This window comes from Echeneis naucrates, chromosome 17 (assembly GCF_900963305.1).
Source record: "Echeneis naucrates chromosome 17, fEcheNa1.1, whole genome shotgun sequence".
NCBI classification, from domain to species: domain Eukaryota; kingdom Metazoa; phylum Chordata; class Actinopteri; order Carangiformes; family Echeneidae; genus Echeneis; species Echeneis naucrates.
Genome location: NC_042527.1, coordinates 1,221,948 through 1,246,574, shown reverse-complemented (window position 1 = coordinate 1,246,574; position 24,627 = coordinate 1,221,948). Strand labels below are relative to the sequence as shown.

The 24,627-nt window shown below is 40.3% G+C and overlaps 2 protein-coding genes across 3 annotated transcripts in view; one reads left to right on the top strand and one right to left on the bottom strand.

The window, feature by feature from the left end:
* LOC115057243 (kinesin-associated protein 3-like) overlaps positions 1-3,380 on the top strand; it is an 11,752-nt gene extending 8,372 nt beyond the window's left edge. For both annotated transcript variants that reach the window (XM_029524188.1, XM_029524187.1), the window contains exons 19-20: positions 405-489; positions 1,518-3,380. In XM_029524188.1, coding sequence (XP_029380048.1) covers positions 405-489; positions 1,518-1,617 — 185 coding nt within the window. In that variant the 3' untranslated portion in view covers positions 1,618-3,380. The remainder of the gene's footprint in view (positions 1-404; positions 490-1,517) is intronic.
* On the bottom strand, positions 2,831-24,627 carry LOC115057242 (protein Niban-like). The gene is made up of 14 exons (XM_029524186.1): positions 24,438-24,627; positions 17,176-17,306; positions 16,895-17,032; positions 16,471-16,588; positions 14,743-14,904; positions 11,335-11,450; positions 11,137-11,241; positions 7,215-7,377; positions 6,878-7,059; positions 6,593-6,739; positions 6,331-6,441; positions 5,415-5,522; positions 5,214-5,325; positions 2,831-4,875 (listed from the first exon to the last, which is right to left on the bottom strand). Exons 1-14 carry the CDS (start codon positions 24,490-24,492, stop codon positions 3,800-3,802), a joined length of 2,724 nt encoding a protein of 907 aa, XP_029380046.1. The 5' UTR covers positions 24,493-24,627; the 3' UTR covers positions 2,831-3,799.

Below are 24,627 nucleotides of genomic sequence, written 5' to 3'. Positions count from 1 at the left end.
TAAACTCATCAGAAAAATGTTTACTGAGCTAACAAATCAGGTGAGAAGTAGAGACATTTGAGGCTACATCAGCCAAGTGACCAATTCTGGACAGTGGACAGTAATATTTTTAAAGTAGATCACATATGTATAAAGGAAAGAGACACACTTTAGTTTTTTGTTGCTGTTGGTTTTTTTTTTTACTCATTTATTACCAGAACAGAAGCTGTAGGTTTGTCACTGAGGGTCTTTTACACTCATGAGACCACTGAAATGAAGCAGCAATGTTGATATAATGTAGTTCAGCTGGTCACTGAGTGGTGAAGGAAGGACCTGTATTTTATACAGTTTAGGAAAGAAACTATTTGTGGAGGCATACATGAGCTTGTCATGAAACAGTCCTCTGTGTATTTGTGTGTGTTTAGATGGAATAACACCAGCAGATGGCTCAGTCAGCCCTGATTTCTTCAGCGACCTGCAGGCTCAAAATGGAGACTCACACATTACAGGGTGAGTGAATATCCTTCACAAATATGATGCTGTTGACACTTGGATCAACTGTCTCTTGACATTTGCCTTGAGTGACATTTGATTGGGTCTTGCTTCCACAATGAAAGAGAGAGGGAGAGATGTGTGAGTAGCCATGAAGTGTATGCATCCTCTGGCCAGCTTTACGCTTAAACAATAGAACATTACCAGTTCAGGACAGACAGTCTGACGTCAGCAGAGGACAAGGTATTTCACTCTGCCCCAGGACAAATTTGACTTCACACTGCTAGATTATATTGGCCACATGTGGTCCAGACAACTTCTGGAGGTGGTCAGAGCAACCAGATTTCAAATACATCCTGAGTGTGTCTCGGGCCCATTCTCACTGGTAGAGCTGTCCACTTGTGATCAGAGTAAAAGACATTGATTATGTAGTTATCTTTGCATTTTAAAACAACAGTGCAAAATTGTTCCTATGCACACAAGGCACACATATGCAGACTCCAGTGGAAGATGACACTTGGGTCATTGATGGGGGAACAAGCTGAAGGTTATCCCTCTCTAGCTTCAAGAAACTCATCTCTCTTAAAACCCTGACATGTTTAACTGGCACCTACAAAGCACTTATTACAGTGCTATACCTCTTACTGATTAATTGAGCGCAGGGTCCATCCTGAACAGGACACCAGGGTAACACTGATACTAATCACTGGCACTCACACTCATGCCTACAAGCAATTTAGAGTCACCAGTAAACTGAAATCTGCATGTTCCTGGCCTGTTGGAGGAAGCTGGAGAACGTGGAGGGAACTCACACCAACAAAGAGAACACGCAAACTCAGCTGTGGTAGTGCTGCATTTATTTCTGCACTCTTCCCCTCCCTCTCTTCCTGCTGTTGGAATCAGTGTCTGTCAATGTCTGACTCTGTCTATGGATCCATTCAGTATTATGCTGTTTGATTGGGTTTGGAAACTAATATTTTTCCTGTTCAATCACAATCTCACAATAATTGTCAGTCCGGATAAATTTTGCTGGCTTTGTTTTCCAGAGATGATAATGTCTTCGACCAGACCAGCTCATCACCTGGACGCCCAACCACAGCGTACGGCTTCAGACCTGATGAACAGCCTTTGTATCAGTACTCATAGACTCATAAACACACACTTCAGGACTTCCTGTAATCTTAGGTTGAATCCCAAAACCCCCTTTGGCCAGACCCCTTAACCCTACCTCTTAGTCCTTCCACTTAGCCCAACCCCTACAATTTGCATCTACCTGAGAGGTGTATGCAGTCCCATTTAATTTTTGCATCGACGGCTGGTCATAGTGAGGAATTTCAGATGCTGACTTGTTGGTGAGGGGTAGATAAAAATTTCCAGAATGCTTTGCAAACTGAAGAGATTACCCAAGCAAACAATACTAATGTAATCTAAATAATACATTTATCTTGGCAAATAACCATGAAAGAATTGTAAAACTGTAGGAACTGCAATTGTCATATTTATAATCTTATGAGACAGCCGTAACAGCTAGCTAGTATGGCTGTTCTGTTTAATAGCTCTAAAGTACCACTGATGAGCTGATGAATGCACAAGCAATGAGTAGAATCTCTTCTGATGTCGCCCTTGCCCAAAATTCAGTGTTACCGGTAAATGGCTGTTGTGGTGAAAGTAATGTATTCAGTGGCGTAATGAAGGGTGTCCCAGTTCCTGGGGAAAAATTTCAACCCCTTGACCTTGAGGATTGATGCTAAGGGCCAGAGGGTGTTATTGGGATTGGGCCTCAGACTCATTCCACACCCACACTCTGCATGTCTATGGCCTCATCTTTAGATTGACTCGCATCGGTAAAATTACCTATTTCACTCATTCGTTCACCATTAGGTTCAACAAATAAGTAGTGAAGTCTTCCATACTGTGCAAAGATTTCTATGTTTGCTTCCTTATGGGTCAACAAATAAATGGGGAATGTGAACAGATTTAATACTTCTAAATATATATCTTCAGATATGTTTTTTTTTTTTTTTTCATGTTTTATTTTTTGTTTTTTTTCTTTTTATGTAATGACCAGTATTTTTGCCTCCCTAAATTCACTGACACTGTTTTCTTTCATTCTATTGTTAAATGCTTTCACATCAACCCTTCTGAATTTCCATCAGTTTGAAACCTTTAAAGGTTACTCATCAATTAATACACACTACAATGTAAATATATATATTTTTTTTTCTACACTGTGAATCGGTCGCAGTGTCGCTACTGATCCTGACAACATAGGTGCTTTCATAGTGGGCCAAACCGCCATGAATGCATATATGTATGTGTGTGGAATTATGGAATTATTTTCATCTTAAATCATTGAACTGAAACTTTGTTATTTCAGCATTGCAGCTGCAGAACAGGGCAATGAGTTTATTCACATGATGTGTTTACTGTACATATTTATTATGAGCAGTGACAGCAGGAATTATGGACCACAGGAAATAAATGTCAGTATTATTATGTTTCATGTTGATTGCTGTCGCAAGTCCTGGAGTTCCTGTTTTCACTGTGTGACTATTACCTGTACATTTCTTGATTTTACTCATTGGTTTATTTACTCATGTTCTTGTCAACAAGCCCTGTGGCTGTAATGATGACAACTGGATGCTATCAATGACGCCTGGTTCAGGGTCCAAATCAAGCTACATTGAACCTGAAACTGACTTTCAGCCATTAACTTTCCATGTTCATGGCTGGATGTTAATTTGTTACATGATTATGTTAACTTATTGTTAATCTTTTTTTTTTTTTTCCCCCTTCGTCTATCGTTGATTTTATTGATACGTTGTGGGACACTGTAAACAAGCAAATATGGGACTTTCTCCATCTCTCTGTCTTTCATCTTCAGATTCTTTAATAAAAGTATGACATGTGACTGTTAATATCTGCGTTCATTACATCCTCAGCATCGTGGGAACCCAGTAAAGTTTTCTTCTATGCAAATGCAGTTTTATTTATGTTCATATTTTAAATTCATTGAATGAACTTTTTAGCATATCCGACTCTTTATATATTAGTTTTCTATGGTTCATTGACAGTATAATATCTTTATTGAGTCGATTAGGGAGAAAAAAGGAAGTATAACATGCCATTGAAAAATGCTAATCACAGATAAAAAAAAAATTATAATAATTCATAGTTATTAAATACTTTTTTATCCAGTAGTAACAAAGTAACAATGTGATGCATGGGTCCAACTTTGACTTTGTCCCTTCCTGCCTGACCAATGTATTTGTTCCATTCAATATGGTCCTGACTGAGGATATCTCCAGTTGTCGTGGCAATATGAGTGTTAAAGTGTATCGCTGCTGTTGGAGCTGACAACTGTCTCCACTTCAATGATCTCTGTCACCAGATCTCTGATGATGTTCACACTGTCAAATGGCAGCTCAGAACTGTCTTGGGATTCCTGTGGCTCAGGCTTTTGAAGAGGCACTTCTTCTTCCTTATGCTCCTCTTCTCCTTTTCTTGCATCATCTCCAATCTCCTCTGCTTTCTCCTCATCTTCATTTTGTCTCTCAAGCCTGTTCCCTTTCTCTTCATTCTCTCCTGCCTCTTTCTGTTGCTCCTCTTTCGCCTTCTCCACCTCCCAGTTGTCTTTAAGGCTTCCTACCAGGTAGACAGCTCTGTCAGTACTCTGCTGTGTTCTCTGCGGTACAGAAACTGCTGCCTCGTTGAGTAGCGTAAGGCTGATTATGACTGGACTGTCTGTCAATGGGTGTGATGGTGACGCACAGGAGGGCGGGTTGGAATGAATGTCTGCTGGTATTTGAACTGGGGCTGCAGAGTTTTCAAGCATGGCAGATTGATCCCCTTGCGCAGGTTCTGTGACAAAAGCTGTGAATGGCGACGAGGACAAAGCAGATGCTGCAGGCTCGGGAGAGTCAGGGGATGGATTCATGGATTCTGGGACAGTAGTCGTGTCAGTTATTTCAGCTTCATTTGCAGCAGCTTTATTAGAGTCAGAAGTGGCTAAGCTGTGAAGTTCAACTGTTGCTGACTGTGCTGTCGGGGTTGTGTCACAGATTTCCTCAACATCAGAATCATCCTGTCTTGCAGATTCATCAAATTCTTGCGTGATGATAATCAGAGGAGAAAGAAGCACAGGGGCGGTTGGAGTGGTACTTGGATCAGTCTGGAGTTCTGGGTCACTTTGACACTGAGCTGCAACTGTCAGATCTCCCTCCTCTGGGACAGGAGCAGTTTCGTGACCGGGCCCAGCCGAAGAGGAGTCTCGAGCCTGGATGGCCGGGCTGTCTGGTACAGAGTGAGGAGGTGTCTGACCCAACAGACTGTACTGACTAATAGCCAAATCTGAAATGTCCAGTAAGAGATTGTTGCTCTTCTGACTTGCAGCATCCTGGACCACTAAGGAGAAGGAGAAGAGGTAAAAATGAGCTCTGGAAAGCCGGAAAAGATCTAATGTGTGTTATGGTTAGTCAGTAATTAAGGTGAGAAGTTCCTTGGAAACCAGTGCCATGTGCACAGCACTGTGTAATGAATATTTTTCATACAAATATACACATTTAACCAGATTTTTCCTTTGATTCCTCTGATTAGATTCCTTTGATTAGAATCATATTTTGAACCTGAATTCTAAGCTAAATGTTTATGAATTGATATAAATTCTATACATTTCTATTCAATAATGAATACATATATGTACTCTGGGATTTATGGGGGGGATGTGTTTGTGTTTGTTTTACCTGTTTCTATCTCCTTACTGAGGATGTCTCTGAGCACATCATCAAAGACATTATGAACAAGGATGAAGCTGCTGTAGTCAGAGAAGATGTATTGCTCAAACTGTTGCAGCTCCTGGACAGACAAAACGCACTGAATGTTTGGCAGTGGCACAATACTGACATGAGACAGGGAAGTAGACAGGAGCAGGACATTTGACCTACATTTTGCCTCTTGCTTTCCATCCTTCTGGTGAGACCCGGCAGCGTGATCTCCAGCAGAGCTTCCTGATAGAGCCTCCTCTGGACAAGCCTGCTGTCATAGTCCAGCTGCTACTCACAGACAATTTCAGATCATAACATCATCACTTTTCCCCATTTATTATATTTCTTTATTATTATTATTATTATTATTATTTGAAGCACTATATTAAAACAATGCCAATTCCAATACTATGAAATGAGAGAAAAGAGCCCTGTGTTGTTACATGTATGTGTTATTAAAACTTAGCAATGAGGGCAAATTTCAACAATTATGTACAGCCAATAATATAATAATATTTAGAATTATAATTAAACATATGGACCAGGTATCAGCCCTCTATCATCAGTTGGTTTGAAGCCTTTGGTTTCATTTGGCCATCAGTATCTTGTTTTGTTTAGTTAGTTTTTTTTTTAAACCATCATCATTAGAAAAAATAAATTGAAGAAGGTGGATGACTTGCTTTGTATTCAGTTATGAATGTGTGGCACAGTCTGTCAATCACACAGCTGTCACACTGTGATACATATTCTACTTTATGGTCTTTAAAATTTTAAACATAAACTGGGACCACAAAACTCATTAACTCCTTACATTTACTGAGCTAATAAATCAAGTGCCAAGTAGGGACATTTTCCAATAGACCTCAATCTTTTTACAATAATTGGAATTGCCTCCTGATGGACATTGAAAATAATGAAGGTTTAAGAGTCATCAGCATTGCCTTCACTTTTCAGACAGACAGTCTGAAAATTGAATTTCCCTCTGGGATCAATAAGATAACTATCTACCTACCTACCTATCTACCTGTGTCTGGTCTGTAGTTAGCACATTTAAAAACCCATTTTATCCCTAATTCTTTCCTAACTTCTTGTTTACCTTCAGAACTCTTTCTTTTGCACGCTCCATCTTGACAGGAATTTGAGATGGCTCTAGTTTAACTGATGACTGGAGGAACAGCTCCAAGGTGTAAACAGCACTGTCCAACAGCTGGAAGACACACCACAAGCATCACAACCTCTATCACACGGCTGCGTTGCGGAACTGTCTCAGGTGTAATTATTGTTAAACATTTGGCTGACATCCATGATGTTGGCAGAGTGCTGATGCCCATGACTGAAAGTCCAGCACTAGTTCCTACCTGCTCCATCTCCAGATGTGCAGAGTGAACCAGTCTGTCAACGCTGTTCAATCCAAACCTCTCTTTTAGGTTTACAAGTATCTCTGCCTGGTTGGTCACCTGTGTGTAACAGTGATCCAGACTGATGGAGCGCAGAGTGAGCAAGGCCTGGGGAGCACACACAGACACACACAAACACAATAACCATGATTCCAACTATGCATGTCTGTATTCATGCAATTTAAGTTAACTTTCTTAAAAAATAAAATCTCTTGGTAAACACCTTACACATATGTACTCTGTCACCTTTTTTGTCTCCTCTGAGCATCCTGTTGTGGCTTTGAAGGCTGAGTCCATCTGTGTGTGCAGTGTTTGTCGCATTCCCTGAATCCCTGCACTTATGTTTTCTGTCAATACTTCAAGGATGGATGACATGTAGGGAGCAATGGCCTCACTGTACACCTTCTCTGCTTCTTCACATATACACGCTGGAACATACGCATGCACAATCCCATGTTCACTTCAAATTAGATTTTATACAAGCTACTGGCTGACTCTTACAGTAAACATAGTTTGAAAGGTTTAAATTCATTCCTTTGTAGCTACTTGGAGAGTTCAGGGTCTAAAGCTCAGTGGGCTTTACCTCTGACTTTCTGCTCCAGGAAGCAGTGAGATGACATTATCTGGTCCAGGTTGGATCTGATGAGCGCCTGATTGGCTGAAGCTGTCTGACGACACTTCTCCCTTAAAGCCTCTAGATTTGCAGTCAGCAGGTCCAGGACCAACATGTAGGTTGCCTGCACCGTCTGAACACAGAATAACAGCATGACATACACTGGGTCAAATAAAGTCTGTTGCTCTCAGTGTGTCACACTCAGGCTTGTATGGAAAATGTGTGTTAAGGTTTGATGAATATGACAACCAACAGGGTTTTACTTTAACCATGCAATACTTTTAGCCTAATATCCTAAAATGCAATGCCTCACATTTGAGACAGAAGTGACAGTTATGTAACACCTGTCAGTGATGACACACAATGGCAATGACTGACGCATCTAAAATCTCATCTTACTGAGAAATAATGGGAATTTTAAGAATAAAGTTTGATCTCTGTAGCATTGCGCTGATTCATTTTAGCCACTGGGGGGCCACAGTGTAACCAGCTGAACAACATTGCCTGCCCACTGCAGTTACATGTCAGTTAACCTGTAACCCTGTCTTCAGTGGACAGTGTTGTATATCAAATGCCATTCTTTAATAAGGATGCAGCCTTTTCCTTTAGCAGTTAAGGCTGATCAACATGTCAAAGAGTGTTTATACTTTTTTCTTCTTTTTTTTTTTATGAATTTTCACTTTGCATATTGGCTTAACTGAATGGAAACACTTGAAATTTGTGAGAAAAAAAACATAACATTGCATAATCCTATCAGAGTTTTCTGAGTTTATATCAGAGTTAGTACTTAGTACAGATAAAATCATTATTCTGGGAGATTTCAATATACATGTTGATGTAGAAAGCGACAGCCTTAGTTCTGGGGTTCTTTCCCTACTAGACCCGATTGGCTTTTCCCAGCATGTGAATGAACCCACTCACTTCTACAATCATATCCTTGACCTTGTTCTAACATATTGCATTGAAATTGACAAGCTAACAGTTCTTCCCCAAATCCGTGCCTTGAAGCAGACATCAAGGAAATTAGAAAGAAACTGGCGTTCCAGTAAGTCAGAAGAGTCTCACAGAGCCTGGAAAGACAGCCTAAAAATATATAAAAAAGCTCTCTGCAGTGCTAGAAGTTCATATTACTCAGCACTCATAGAAGAAAACAAGAACAACCCCAGGTTTCTCTTCAGCACTGTAGCCAGGCTGACAGAGAGCCATAGCTCAGTTGAACCAGTGATCCCCTTAGCTCTAAGCAGTAATGATTTTATTAGTTTTTTTTCAGACAAAATTCTCATGATCAGAGAAAGAATTTATCAGCTCTTGCCTACGTTAGATAAAAATCTGAAAAAGCTGAATCAGCTGCGACGCCTCTTTTACATCTGGAATCATTCTCACCTCTAAATCTCTCAGAGCTAGCTTCTATAGTTTCATCATCCAGACCGTCAACCTGTCTATTAGACCCAGTACCAACTAGCCTCTTTAAAGAGATCTTTTATGTAATTGAGCCGTTTATTCTAGATTTGGTTAATCTGCCTTTATTTCTGGGTTATGTACCTCAGGCACTTAAGACTGCGGTCATCAAACCCCAGCTTAAAAAGCCTAATCTTGATCCAGATGTTTTGGCAAACTATAGACCCACATCGAACCTTCCATTTATTTCTAAAATCATTGAGAAAGCTGTAGCAAAACTACACGAGCATCTGGATGGGAACAGTTTGTTTGAAGAGTTTCAGTCAGGATTTAGAGCCCATCATAGCACAGAAACAGTGCTGGTTAAAGTCTCCAATGACATTCTAATGGCCTCAGACAATGGATCAGCCTCCATACTTCTCCTTCTAGATCTTAGTGCTGCATTCGACACCATAGATCATAATATTTTACTACAGAGACTGCAACATGAAATTGGAATTAAAGGAACTGCACTAAGGTGGTTCAAATCCTACTTATCAGATAGACATCAGTTTGTTCATGTAAACAACAGCTCCTCCTCATGTACTGTAGTCAGTCATGGAGTCCCGCAGGGTTCGGTACTTGGACCAATCCTCTTTACGCTTTATCTGCTTCCTCTAGGCAACATTATCAGGAAACACAGCATCAATTTCCACTGCTACGCAGACGATACTCAGCTGTACCTATCAATGAAGCCAAATGAAGTCAGTCAGATAGTCAGACTGCAGGCATGTCTTGAAGACATAAAAGTCTGGATGACCCAAAATTTTTTACTTCTCAACTCTGACAAAACAGAAGTCACTGTAAGAAACCTTGGAGTAATTTTTGACCAGGACATGTCCTTTGTCCTTCACATAAAACAAGTTAGTCGGGCAGCTTTCTTCCACCTGAGAAACATTTGGAAAATCAGAAACATCCTTTCTCAGGATGATGCAGAAAAACTAGTCCATGCATTTGTAACTTCTAGGCTGGACTACTGTAACTCATTACTATCTGGATGTCCAAACAAATCTCTAAAAGGCCTTCAGTTAATTCAGAACGCTGCTGCACGAATATTAACAGGAACTAGGAAAAGAGATCACATCTCTCCCGTGTTAGCTGCTCTTCATTGGCTGCCAGTAAAATATAGAGTAGAATTCAAAATCCTTCTTTTAACGTATAAAGCTCTTAATGGCCAAGCTCCATCATATCTCAGAGAGCTCATAGTTCCTTACTGTCCTAGCAGGCCACTCCGCTCTCTAGATGGAGGTTTACTTGTGGTTCCTAGAGTCTCCAAGAGTAAATCTGGAGGCAGATCGTTCAGTTATCAGGCTCCTCTCCTATGGAAGTATCGGTCCGTGGGGCGGACTCTTTAGTCATTTTCAAGACCAGGCTTAAAACTTTCCTGTATGACAGAGCGTACAGTTAAAAAGTCCTCTACTCTTTAGGTATGCTGCTATAGGCCTAGGCTGCTGGGGGAAGGACTGAGCTTCTCTCTCTCTCTCTCTCTCTCTCTCTCTCTCTCTCTCTCTCTCTCTCTCTCTCTGTGTCTCTGTCTCTCTCTCTCTCCCTGTCACCCTCTCTCCCCCTCTCCCTCTTTCTCTCTCCCTCCCTCTCGTTCACTCTCCCTTCCTCCCCCCTTGCATGCTCTGATAAGAACCATCCTTCTTAAAAAACACAGTTTCACCCAGTTCTAAGCATTTATACTGCATTTACTAACCATGTTCTGCCAAAGTCTCTGTCTCTCCCAGTTCCTCTCCTCTCTCTCCCTGTCCTCATCCTGCAGGTGGTGACTCATCTCCATCCCATGTTCCTGCAACACCTGCTGGTCCCATATTTCATGAATTCTGTACTACAGCTCAACTCCATGAACTTCATGCAGCAACCCAACCGGTCGAGGCAGATGACCGCCCCCCCTGAGCCTGGTTCTGCTCGAGGTTTCTGCCTCTTAAAGGAAGTTTTTCTTTGCCACTGTCGCCAAGTGCTTGCTCATCGGGGGATCTGTTGGGTCTCTTTAAATAAATTTATAAAGAGTTTGGTCTAGACCTGCTCTATATGTCAAGTGCCTTGATGTAACTTTGTTATGATTTGGCACTATACAAATAAATCTGATTTGATTTGATTTGATTTGATTTGATCTGTCCTATAACAGTAAGAGATGGAAACCTTTTCCTTTGGAGATTTACTTTAAGTGTGGTCACATTTCCACAAATTTTGGATTGACACTGAGATTGGCATTAGGATGGGGGCTGTTCCCTACCTGAAAATTGGTCGTAAAAGCCTTGGCTGAGACCTAGACCACTTCTGGAGACTGATTATCACTTTGCAGATTGATCTAAATTGTTTCACGAAACGGAATCAGTATATCATGAGGTGCTGCCTGCTGACTGCGAGGACAGTCAGATGGCCCATCAACAGAAAAAACAACAAACTGTTGTGTGATTGATAGTTTGTCAGCATCAGAGCTGCAGCTCACCGTAAACCACTGTCGTATCCTTTCAGACTTCTTGCCCTTTACTCTGGACTGAAGCTGACTCTGTAACCATGGTAACACTTCATTCATCACCTGTGAGGCCAGCACCTAGGCATGCAAACACACAATAAGTATACAAATCACCGAAAACAGATATGATGCTCAAGTGCCTGTGTGTGGGGGGGGGGTTTGTTTGCTGACTTCCTCCTCAGTGCCCAGCAGAATTTCCCAGGTGTTATAGCTTCCTTTGTCCTGTTGGTAGATTTGGAGGGCTCGGACGTACGCCTGGTTCTCATAGGAAAACTCACACCAAGGGTCTGCAGGAATTGAGAAGTTGTTTTATGATTCTGGAGGAGGAGTGTGCTTAAATCATATTCAGGTTTTTCTGTATATTCTGTGAAATTCAGATATGAATACATTATCTTTATTTTTTACAACACGAGTGACAAGACTGGACCTCTGGGGTCTGCAGGGGAGCATTTAGGTTGGATCAGAAATCACTACCTCACTTCTTCCTAATCACTAAATGCTGGGATCATCAATAAACCAGCCAACATAAAAAATCAACCTCACTCGTACAGCCGTTCACACACACACACATTCAGCTAGTGTGAAAAATTGTGTCTTTCAATCTAAAAGTTAAGAGTGGATTACAGTGATTATAGTGGGTTAATAAATGAAAATGTCATATTGCTAATCTAGGTTGTCTCTCAGTACAATCGCTGCTTACCTCATGCAACACAAATGAATAAAGATGACTGAAGAAACGAAAGCATACATCTCATAAAGGCCCTGCAGCTAATGTGGTAGATTTGGCTAACCTTTGTTTATATGAAAAATATTGCCCTTAGTTACAACTTTAAGAAATCCTCTCTTTAGAAAAATTAAATGTGATATTTCTTTTTTATTATTATTTCAGGCCTTACTTGGAAATCTTATCAGATAAAAGAAAATATATTTCCTGCAGGGGTGTTGTGTGGACACCAGAGGGAGCCTTCATCACTTCATTAGATAAGTTATTTTCAAGGAAATAATGGAAGTATAATGAGAATATAATATATATTAAAAAAAAATTATATATGAATAGAATTAATAAGCTCAACCCTGTTTGGCAGCACGCTTCCTCAGAGGGAAAACTGTTGCTGCTGGCCAGCAGTCTCATTTCCTGTTAATCTGGTGCCTGTGTAGATATGGCATACCATGTCGCAACCTTGTCACTTAAGGGGTTGTTATGGGTTTGTATTCATGCTAACCACACAGGAAGTCAACAGACATTAATACTTTTATTGGTTGTCAGAGCAACTGCCGAAACAAGTGACACAGTAAAATCCAACTGACAAGAGCGTGCTATTAGAAAAGGCAAAGTATAAATGCATATATGAATCAGTGTTGGCAGAATGATGGTTCTTACTTAAATATAATTGTAGACAGTGGAGTAGACAGACATGGAGCTAGCTTTAAAAAAAAGAAATTTAGAAATGAACTATTTTTTTATTTAAAAAATACATTTTATGGCAGCATTTAAAATACTCTGATATTTCAGTTATTACTAGATCATCATCTCACTTCTTTTACATGTCAGGACTGTTTCGTTGTTGATAAATCTATTACAGAACTTTCAGTAGATTTTCATACAAATTTGTCACTATTTTTGAACCATGTTCTTAAGAAACAAAAACACCACATTAATTAATTATTTAATTAATTAGTTGATTTGCACAGTACTTTACCTGGTCTATGTCAGTGAGAGGAGAAGATCTGCTGATAAATGTCAGGTCAATATTAAAATGGCCAATGACTCCATGACCTCTTGCCTAAAACTAAAACTCTGGAGGTGAGAAACTGGTCTCCTGGGCATGGGAAAGATTTTTGATTTTATGTCTTTTTTCCACGTCTCATGTCTACAAAGTCCTTGTTAAATCCAAACCTTACTAAGTGATAAAACTTATACAACATGAACACATTTTCCCCTCAAATGCGAATAAGGCTGTATTAGCTCACCTTGGTAATTGACATGTTTCACCACTGATACTGCTGACTTTAATGCACTAATTACTGATCTAAATTTAATATTTATAGATTATTTATGTCTCATGAATTCACACATCTTTTTTGTTCCTTTCTTTCTAATCTCACTTCTTTCAAGCAGTTGTTTTTCTGTTCCAGCCAATCACAAAGCTACATTCGAATGAGCTGCAGTTTTCATATCCATGCATAACCAGGAAAAATATAACAGACTCCAGCTGCAGCATTCTCTGGAGAATAGAATCACACATCATACTCAGACATCAGTCTTGCTGTAAGAATTAAAATTAAACTATATGCACTCACCAGCACCATCAGGTACTCTCGGCTAGTACAGAGCTGAACCATCTTTTGCTTCCAGAGCTTGCTTAATTCTTTTCTGGCATATATTCAACACAGTGCTGGAAACATTCCCCAAAAATCTGACTCCATATTGGATAATTGCAGAACAGGAGATTGACATCACTGATGTGAAATCGCTTTCCTTTCCCATTCTGATGCTCATTTTGAACTGGCCCATCACTGCATGCTTAAAATGTAGTAGTTCGAGTAGTATAGCTGCTGACATGTGATTGGCTGATTAGGTATTTGTGTTAATGAGCAGTTGAGTGTGATCATGATATCTGACTGTAATCTTCCAAACAGTATGTCATCTGGCTCACACCCCTAACAGGAAAATGGAGTCCCCCAGCTGAAGAACTTGTTTATAAATAAGTTCACACGGCCCATACAGAGCTGTCTGAAAAGCCAAAATGGATCTCAGTTGCTGACAGCTCATTTTGTTATGATTGTAATCGTAACTCCTTTGAGAAGGTTGAATGGTACAAAACTAGAGTCAGATTATGTGTTAAAGGAAAGATATGCAATGTAACTACACCCCAAGAAACTGTGTATAAAATGTCTAAAAAATTTTCCTTTAGGTTGCAGTCTGAATAAGCTAGTGACTTTAGAGGTTATTTTCAGGGTTTTGATTGGTTGTTTTAAACAAATTGATTGTTTTTTTATTTTTCTGGGCTTCATGCTGCTAAACCTGTAACACTTTGAGCTTCCATTTATTATTTTCAAGACTTCCATTACTCAGTTTTAATGAAGATGTCATCATTTCACAACTTGACCATCTGTGAGTAGAGACCGCAAGAAGGAAAAACAAGCATGTGTCGTTATGAGTTTTGGTTTCTTTACTTCTTGTTTCACCTTCCATCACATTCTAAAATGTAGGATAATTATAGCATAAAGTCAGTGATATCACTGAGTAATTGTGAAATCCTTGAGTGCATTGAATAGAGCAATTAAACATATTCCCCTGCCTTTGCAAAGACATTTGAGAAGGTCTTTGACATAGAAACATGAGTCTGGAGCCAATCTTCTCTCTATCTTGGGATGGAAATAAAACAATAATGGAACTGTTCCTTTAGGACTCCAGGTACTTGCTCTTGTGGATAAGGATTAGGGTTTTTTTGTTTGTTTGCCTGTTTTCTTTGTTAGTTTGTTTTTTTCATGTGGTAGTATGGGCTTTTCGTTGACTATGAGGTATATATATGATATATATTCATTATTTTTGCAATGTGCGCGTAGGTGTTTTACCAAGATTGCGGTGTCTAATGCAGGTCCTGAGGGCAGACAGGAAGTGACCACGTTCCTCTTCCTGTTGGAACAGGAAGCAAGTATGGCCTGTGTACGGCAGATGCAAATACACAGCAAACTCATCTGGAGATGGCACCACTGAAGAAGAATCATCCTTCACACCTGAACATAAATAAAAAAGACATGCACAGACCGTTACAGACGTGGGTTTACTGTGAACCATGATCTAGTTTATTAAGTCAATATTAACTGCTGACAGCAGCTGTTGGCTTGTAGAAACCTACCTACAGCTACCTACACATCAAAAAAACAAAAAGACAACAAGGGTTATTTGTCCTCCAGTTCCCTGAAGAAACTATTTGATAAAGAAAAAAATGATTATGGTAAAAGAAAAAAGCAGGGACTTCCCTGGTGTCACAGCCACAGCTATCTCAATGACTTTGCACAGTTAAGTAAAAAGCTTTGCATTAATGTTGGGGAAACTGCTACTGAAAATCACAAAATTAGTCTTTAGATACAACGGGACCATGAAGTTGAATACGAAGGTGACCACGTCTGTTGGGACTAGAAGCACATGGTGATTGAGAACAAGAGTCTTGGGTTTCGGGGACAGTTCTGTATCAACCTAAAACTCCTGTTTTCCTTAATATAATTTAAAACCTGGGGCCTTTTGCACAAAACAGCTTTCCTACTGAAGTATGACACTTCTCTCTCTATATATATATAATATATATATAATATCTCCTTAGCTGAGGACGTTACTTAAAATTTTTGTTGTGAAGGTTTTAAAACTTTGTCTAACAATGTTATGAGTTGGATTGTAGAAGGAAATGGCATCTGAAAAGAAAGTTCAGGTCAGTGGAAAAGAAGTTGGAAATGTCTGATGCGGCACAGAGTTGATCTAGTCAAGTTTGGACACTTTTGCTGCAGCTAGTTTTGTTGATTTGGGTCTGGATTACGTAAACTCAAGGCTAGTTTGGGCCTTGTCAAAAAAAAGACAAGGCCCAGAGCTTGATAAGAACTGAAAGTACATGTCGATTTCCCCTGGTCCTGAAGATGCCGACACATCTTGGGGGCACATATTGAAATAAAGGACTGACTCATAACACCACACCCGAGTCAGGTATATGTTGAACCTACTGGTCAATCTGAGAACCCTCAAACAAGGCTCATGAGACAGTTAAGGCTGGGTATTGTCAAAATATTTTCATATTAATACCGATGCTGATACTTTGACTAGATATTGATTATTAAAAATACAGTTCAATACAAACATGATCAATTCTAAAAAAAAAAAAAAAAAAAAACTAGAATACACATTATAGGTTTTCTCCTTAGATATGGCTGGTATTGCCTGGTCTATAAAAGCATGGAGTTTTGATTCCCAACCCCAGAGATGACAGGTGTGGAATTTCAGTTTGTGTAAAAATTCATATGAAAAAATTGTCTAAAATCATTCACATTGATGACATGACTGGGTGATATACACTATTGCTACATACGATAGGAATAACTTAATACTACCCTTGGGTGTACTCTAAATTGCTCATAGGTCTGAGAGTGAGTGTGAGTCTCTGTCTGTCTCTGTGTGTTGGCCCTGTGATGGACTGGTGACCTGTCCAAGGTGACCCTGCCCTCCCTCAAATATAGATATATATAGATATACATTTTTTATCCCAGGCTGGGAAATTGCTAAGTGAGCTGGGATTGGTGGTAGCAGAATGATACCATTGAGGATTCCAGCACATTTTTTTTCCAGGTGTGCTCGGGACTCCTCCTCTTCAGTCAGGACAACCCCTCCAGCTGGCTGAAGAACCAATTTAGCGACATATCCACGATTGAAAGTCTACAGATGGAAACACAGACATGAGTGGTGCTAAATCTAAATATCTGTAGGCCATTAAAGGCCTTTTAAGGTCACATATTCAACCTATTGCCATTAAAATTGAAGCTTCCAGTTTGGAATTCATTGATTGCCCATTTGGAATTATTATTATAAAGACATAGTCAATAGCATTTAATTTTCATTCATTTGTTTTTAAAGCAAATTCAATTAGAACAAACTAAATGATGCACCAAGAGAGAAAACATTCAGCATGTCAACATCAGCAACAGACACAGTCAGGATTCAGCTCTGCTGCGACATAATTACCTCCTTATTTTCATGTATCTCCACTGTGTAGTCTCTTCTCAGGACAGCATACCTTTCTCTGCATTTCTTCCCCTGCTCATCCCAGCAGGAGAACTTAACACTGCCCTGGTACAGCACCTCCTCTGGACCGTACTGAGGCTGATCACACACACACACACACACACACACATTGGAACTATTAGAAACAATTGCACTACATTTCCAGCAGCATCAAAAATGAATATGCCCCTGGAATAAACCAGTGTTGATGGATTAAGCTGATTGGCATGTTCAGCTCCTACCCTGTGTGTGAGCAACAGGCCCCTCCCCTCTTTCTTAGGCTCCACCTCCTGGTGTATATGTCCAAGGTAGGCTGAAGAATACTGCTGACGGTACAGCTCACTGAAGCTGTGGAATATGCTGTCAACAAGTCCTGGACACACACAAAAACACAACCATTTTAATCAAGACCATTTAAATGTATCCAAAAGTAAATCTATCGACATGAATTAACATTATTATTATTTCAGCAAAAGCAAAAGCATTATGGGATCAAATCAAATCAGATTTATTTATATAGCACCAAATCATAACAAATTTACATCAAATCAAATCAAATCAGATTTATTTGTATAGCGCCAAATCATAACAAAGTTACATCAAGGCACTTTACATATAGAGCAGGTCTAGACCAAACTCTTTATAAATTTATTTAAAGAGACCCAACAGATCCCCCGATGAGCAAGCACTTGGCAACAGTGGCAAGGAAAAACTTCCTTTAAGAGGCAGAAACCTCGAGCAGAACCAGGCTCAGGGGGGGCGGCCATCTGCCTCGACCGGTTGGGTTGAGAGAGAGAGAGAGAGAGAGACAGGCAGGCAGGCATTGGAGGGGGGGGGGTGTAGGCAGGAACATGTTGTTGCATGAAGTTCATGGAGTTGAGCTGTAATACAGAATTCATGCTATATGGGACCAGCAGGTGTTGCAGGAACATGGGATGGAGATGAGTCACCACCTGCAGGATGAGGACAGGGAGAGAGAGGAGAGGAACTGGGAGAGACAGAGGCTTTGGCAGAACATGGTTAATAAATGCAGTATAAATGCTTAGAACTGGGTGAAACTGTTTTGTTTTTTTTTTTTTGTTTTGTTTTTTTTTTTTTAAGAAGGATGGTTTTTATCAGCGCATGCAAGGAGGGAGTTAGAGAGAAAGAGGGAGAGAGGGTGACAGGGAGAGACAGAGAGCGAGAGAGAGAGAGAGAGAGAGAGAGAGAAGCTCAGTCCTTCCCCCAGCAGCCTAGGCCTATAGCAGCATACCTAAAGAGTAGAGGACTTTTTAACTGTACGCTCTGTCATACAGGAAAGTTTTAAGCCTGGTCTTGAAAGTTACTAAAGAGTCCGCCCCCCGGACCGATGCTGGGAGTTGGTTCCATAGAAGAGGAGCCTGATAACTGAACGATCTGCCTCCAGATTTACTCTTGGAGACTCTAGGAACCACAAGTAAACCTCCATCTAGAGAGCGGAGTGGCCTGCTAGGACAGTAAGGAACTATGAGCTCTCTGAGATACGATGGAGCTTGGCCATTAAGAGCTTTATACGTTAAAAGAAGGATTTTGAATTCTACTCTATATTTTACTGGCAGCCAATGAAGAGCAGCTAACACGGGAGAGATGTGATCTCTTTTCCTAGTTCCTGTTAATATTCGTGCAGCAGCGTTCTGAATTAACTGAAGGCCTTTTAGAGATTTGTTTGGACATGCAGATAGTAATGAGTTATAGTAGTCCAGCCTAGAAGTTACAAATGCATGGACTAGTTTTTCTGCATCATCCTGAGAGAGGATGTTTCTGATTTTCTTAATGTTTCTCAGGTGGAAGAAAGCTGCCCGACTAACTTGTTTTATGTGAGGGACAAAGGACATGTCCTGGTCAAAAATTACTCCAAGGTTTCTTACAGTGGAGCTGGAAGCCAAAGTAATGCCGTCCAGACTGGTGAGATGATTAGATAGTATTTTTCTGAGGTGCTTAGGACCGAGTACAATAACTTCTGTTTTGTCAGAGTTGAGAAGTAAAACATTTCCAGTCATCCAGACTTTTATGTCTTCAAGACATGCCTGCAGTCTGACTATCTGAGTGACTTCATTTGGCTTCATTGATAGGTACAGCTGAGTATCGTCTGCGTAGCAGTGGAAATTGATGCTGTGTTTCCTGATAATGTTGCCTAGAGGAAGCAGATAAAGCGTAAAGAGGATTGGTCCAAGTACCGAACCCTGCGGGACTCCATGACTGACTACAGTACATGAGGAGGAGCTGTTGTTTACATGAACAAACTGATGTCTATCTGATAAGTAGGATTTGAACCACTTTAGTGCAGTTCCTTTAATTCCAATTTCATGTTACAGTCTCTGTAGTACAATATTATGATCTATGGTGTCGAATGCAGCAATAAGATCTAGAAGGAGAAGTATGGAGGCTGATCCATTGTCTGAGGCCATTAGAATGTCATTGGAGACTTTAACCAGTGCTGTTTCTGTGCTATGATGGGCTCTAAATCCTGACTGAAACTCTTCAAACAAACTGTTCCCATCCAGATGCTCGTGTAGTTGTTTTGCTACAGCTTTCTCAATGATTTTAGAAATAAATTGAAGGTTCGATATGGGTCTATAGTTTGCCAAAACATCTGGATCAAGATTAGGCTTTTTAAGCTGGGGTTTGATGACCGCAGTCTTAAGTGCCTTAGGTACATAACCCAGAAATAAAGTCAGATTAACCAAATCTAGAATAAACGGCTCAATTACATAAAAGATCTCTTTAAAGAGGCTAGTTGGTACTGGGTCTAATAGACAGGTTGACGGTCTGGATGATGAAACTATAGAAGCTAGCTCTGAGAGATTTAGAGGTGAGAATGATTCCAGATGTAAAGGAGGCGCCGCAGCTGATTCAGCAGTTGCCGTCTTCAGAAGGGGATTTTTATCTAACGTAGGCAAGAGCTGATAAATTCTTTCTCTGATCATGAGAATTTTGTTTGAAAAAAAACTAATAAAATCATTACTGCTTAGAGCTAAGGGGATCACTGGTTCAACTGAGCTATGGCTCTCTGTCAGCCTGGCTACAGTGCTGAAGAGAAACCTGGGGTTGTTCTTGTTTTCTTCTATGAGTGCTGAGTAATATGAACTTCTAGCACTGCGGAGAGCTTTTTTATACGTTTTTAGGCTGTCTTTCCAGGCTCTGTGAGACTCTTCTGACTTACTGGAACGCCAGTTTCTTTCTAATTTCCTTGATGTCTGCTTCAAGGTACGGATTTGGTAACTATACCAGGGAGCCATCCTCCTCAGATTGAATACTTTCTTTTTGAGAGGGGCAGCATTATCAAGATTCGAACGCATTGTGGCCATAGTGCTAGTCACAAGGTCATCAACCTGCGTATGGGAGAAATCCTCATTTAAATTTAGATTTAGATATGGCATTGTTGGGAATGATGACCAAATTTTCTCTTTAAATTTAGCCATAGCAGCTTCAGATAAACATCTTCTATAGCTGAATTTATTCCTCAATGCTGTGGAGCCCATTAAAGTAAACTCAAATGTAATAAGGTAATGGTCAGACAGGAGAGAATTTTGGGGAAGAGTTGTTAGCTTGTCAATTTCAATGCCATAAGTTAGAACAAGATCAAGGATATGATTGTAAAAGTGAGTGGGTTCATTCACATGCTGGGAAAAGCCAATTGAGTCTAGTAGGGAAAAAACCCAGAACTAAGGCTGTCGCTTTCTACATCAACATGTATATTGAAATCTCCCAGAATAATGATTTTATCTGTACTAAGTACTAACTCTGATATAAACTCAGAAAACTCTGATAGGAATTCTGAGTACGGACCAGGTGGACGGTATACTGTAACTAACAGAACTGGTTTTTCACCTTTCCAGTCCGAGTGGGAGAGACTAAGAGTGAGGCTTTCAAAAGACCTGCAGCCAGATTTTGGTCTGGGGTTGATTAATAGGCCTGACTGAAATATTGCAGCCACCCCACCTCCTCGACCTGTGGTACAGGGATATGAAAGTTAACATGGGGGGGTGTAGCTTCATTAATGCTAACATACTGATCCTGCTGCAGCCACGTTTCAGTTATACAAAATAAATCAATATGATGATCAGCTATGAGATCGTTAACTAGTAGAGATTTTGATGATAATGATCGAATGTTCAACAGTCCACATTTGATCGCAGTGTTATTTGAGACTAAGTTTGTGGCTGTTTTAATTACAATTAGGTTTTTGTTTTTAGCTCCTCTTTTGTTTAATTTGAGTTTATTAACTTTTCTAAATTTAGGTCGTCGGGGGACAGACACAGTTTCTATAGACCTAAACATAGACATAGGCTCTATTCTATTCTCGGCAGGTGACCGCTCTGACTGAGGCGCAGAGGAGCGTGTTAAACTGCGGCTCTGCCTCCTGGTCTCAACCCGGGATTGTCAGGGTTTTGGATTTCTAATAAAATCGGCCATATTTCTAGAAATGAGAGCGGCCCCGTCCACGGTGGGATGGACACCATCTCTCCTAATTAGACCAGGTCTCCCCCAGAAAGACCTCCAGTTATCTATGTAGCCCACGTTGTTTTCGGGACACCACCTCGACAGCCAGCGGTTAAATGACGACATGCGGCTGTACATGTCATCACTGGTCCGATTGGGGAGGGGGCCGGAGAAAACTACAGTGTCCGACATCGTTTTAGCAAAAGTACACACCGATTCCACATTAATTTTTGTGACTTCCGACTGGCGAAGTCGGGTGTCGTTACTGCCGACGTGAATAACAATATTAGCATATTTACGTTTACCCTTAGCCAGCAGTTTCAGATAAGACTGGATGTCGCCTGCTTTGGCCCCCGGGATACACTTCATTATGGCCGCCGGTGTCGCTAACTTCACGTTCCTCAGAATAGAATCACCAATCACTAGAGTCGGCTTTTCAGCGGGTGTGTCGCTGAGAGGGGAGAACCTGTTGGAAACGTGAACTGGTCGATGGTGAACCGGGGGCTGCTGCCTACGACTATGCCTCTTGTCTCGGACAGTCACCCAGCCGCCCTGACTAGATCCCGGCTGCTCGGGAGCCACTGGGGGGGAGGAAACTATCTTAGCTGGCGTATGAGCTCGTCTAGGTTGGTCCGCACCGGATACAGAGGGGGGGCTAACTACACTAGCATAAGTTGGGCTAGCTAAAGTGCGGAGCCGGGATTCTAACTCATTAATCTTCGCCTCCATTTCTACCATCATCCTACATCTATGACAAGAGGAGCTATCATAAAAGGAGGCAGAAGAATAACTACACATGAGGCACACAGAACAGGAGAGGAGAGGAGGAGGAGAAGGAGGAACAGAGAGTGGAGACAGAGAGCTAGAGGACATTGCTAATCGGGTAGTTTGATTAGCGGAGAAGCAGAAACGGTTATAACCTTTGGAGAAAGGGGAGATATTGACTTCTAAAACCTAGTGTTGGTGTGAAAATAATTTTCTGCCTGATTACTTGAGTGAATTAGGAAATAATAGAAGAACAGTGGAAACAACACAAGCACAATAGAGAGCACAACCGCCAGTGACCGGAAGTGACGCAACACGCTTACCGCACACGCTGACGTCAGACATCACTGACTGCTCTTCAATTGCTCAGGAGTGAATTTGTTCATCAGGCACTTTACATATAGAGCATGGGTATGGGATGAAATCTACAACAATGTCCAATGCCTGCCATTTTTGGGACTCCAGATGGACAATGTTGATTAAATTCAGTCCTGATAAATGTATTATCCAGGTGTTGGATTCTTCAACAATGGAACTTACTCTGTCTCACTGTAACTGAAAGACACTTGTTCTTAACTTGAGAAGTTTGAGGGCATTGGCTTTGAAAATGGCATCTATTTGTCAACCAAGGACCAAGGCTTGGCACATCTCACTCTCTCTGTTTGATCTTGTTTTTTCATCATTTAAATATAGGAGGATAATTGATAACTTTTCACTAAAACAAGACATTAGCCAGAAAAAGATGCTCATATCCAAAATGAAATTACCTAATACCTAAGTGTTTGGGTGTGTATATTTTTTGTTTATTTATTTTTTATGGCAATTATTTGTGGATTTAATAATTGTGGATTGCAATTAGATATCATATCTAGCCTGGATGATATAATGTGAGAGACATTTGACTCAGTCTGGCTCATGTGAGTATAGTAGTGACCTGACACACTGATTCCATAATGAGCCCTCCAATCTCACAACAAGAATCAATGTTGTGATTATGGTGAGTGTATAAGTCCATAACTACATTACTCCTGTATAATAACACTCCTGTTTATCATGTCATTCAATGTGTCTGAATTTGTCAAACTAGAATGAGTTTCTATTAGAAGATCACAGAGACACATGATAACATATTTAATGATCTCATGTAATGTACATTATGACTTGTTTGTGGTTGTTGATGGCAAAGTTAATGTGTGTTGTTATAATAACAGCAGTCACTTAATTCTGTACGTTGGCAGCAGGACATAGAAAATTATTTTCCGCTTCTCTAATGATGTATTTGAATCAATGGATCAGTCTTAATCGGTTGTCTATCATTTGTTTACAGCACATAGCCATTATCATGATACTCTGTCATCTGACTTCCATCTTACATACACACAAAGGGAGATTAGGCAACCCATAATAATGTAATAGTTGGAAATAGCTGTAATTACATTCTAGTTTGCAATGGAGCTTAGTGACAGGATGTGACTGTGCTGATAACATGTATGGGAATGCACACAGAACTGAGAACACAGCACATCATTCCTGCTTTGTTACTTTTGCTCCAAAGTAAAACGTTCATTTCATGTTTAAATTTTAATTCCTGACAATGTCAAAGGTTTTTATGATACTGAAAAATAAAATATGCTTTTTTCATCCAATTTAGAAGGAACTGAGCGAACACCTAAGTCATCCCGATAAATAAGGCCTATATCATATAATTGCATTGTCCTCAGTTATATTTCTTGTGTACTCCTTTACTGAAAGCTAAATGATAATGACCACATCTCCTTTCATTAAGCAGTTCTTTGCAGTAGAAATGTTGGCACATACACAACCCCCAGCTGTCGTTAGCCTCCAAAGTGAATGTAGATTTGAATAAGCTCAGTGTCTGCACTTGATCAGAAAGGGCTTGGATAGTTATCCAGTACAAAGTGTAAGAAAAAATGTGGCCTTGAAGAACAGAAACTTCATACAAAGTAGAGGAGGAACCAAACTAAACATCAAAACAGCAACACTTCTGGCATGAGAGAAATTCAGAATCAAAATATTCTTGAACTATGTTGGGGAAATTATAAGGATAAATTGAAGGGGAAACAGCTACCTGGCTTCTACCAGCCAATGCACTGCCTTCCACTTATGACTAATCTATGTTTGACGCTGTTGCTGTTTTTCTGTGTGGTTCTGTTAACCCACTTTTCCCTCTGCAAAAAAACTCGCATTCAAATAGAGCTGAGATACTAAGGCCTTGTGAACAGTTTGAACCAAGAAAAAAGAAGTCTCTCAGTTTTACCTTTAACATGGTTGATTTTGGCCTCATCCAACAAGCCAGAAGAAGATGCTCCCATACTGTCAGTGAACCCCTTCTCCTCAGATGTCTGCAGAAAAGCTTAGGGCAGGTATTTGGATTTGTGAACACAGGAAACCTAAATGAAAACTGAATGAGTTGCTGTCATGTGTCAGGAGGTTTATGCTCAGCTCAT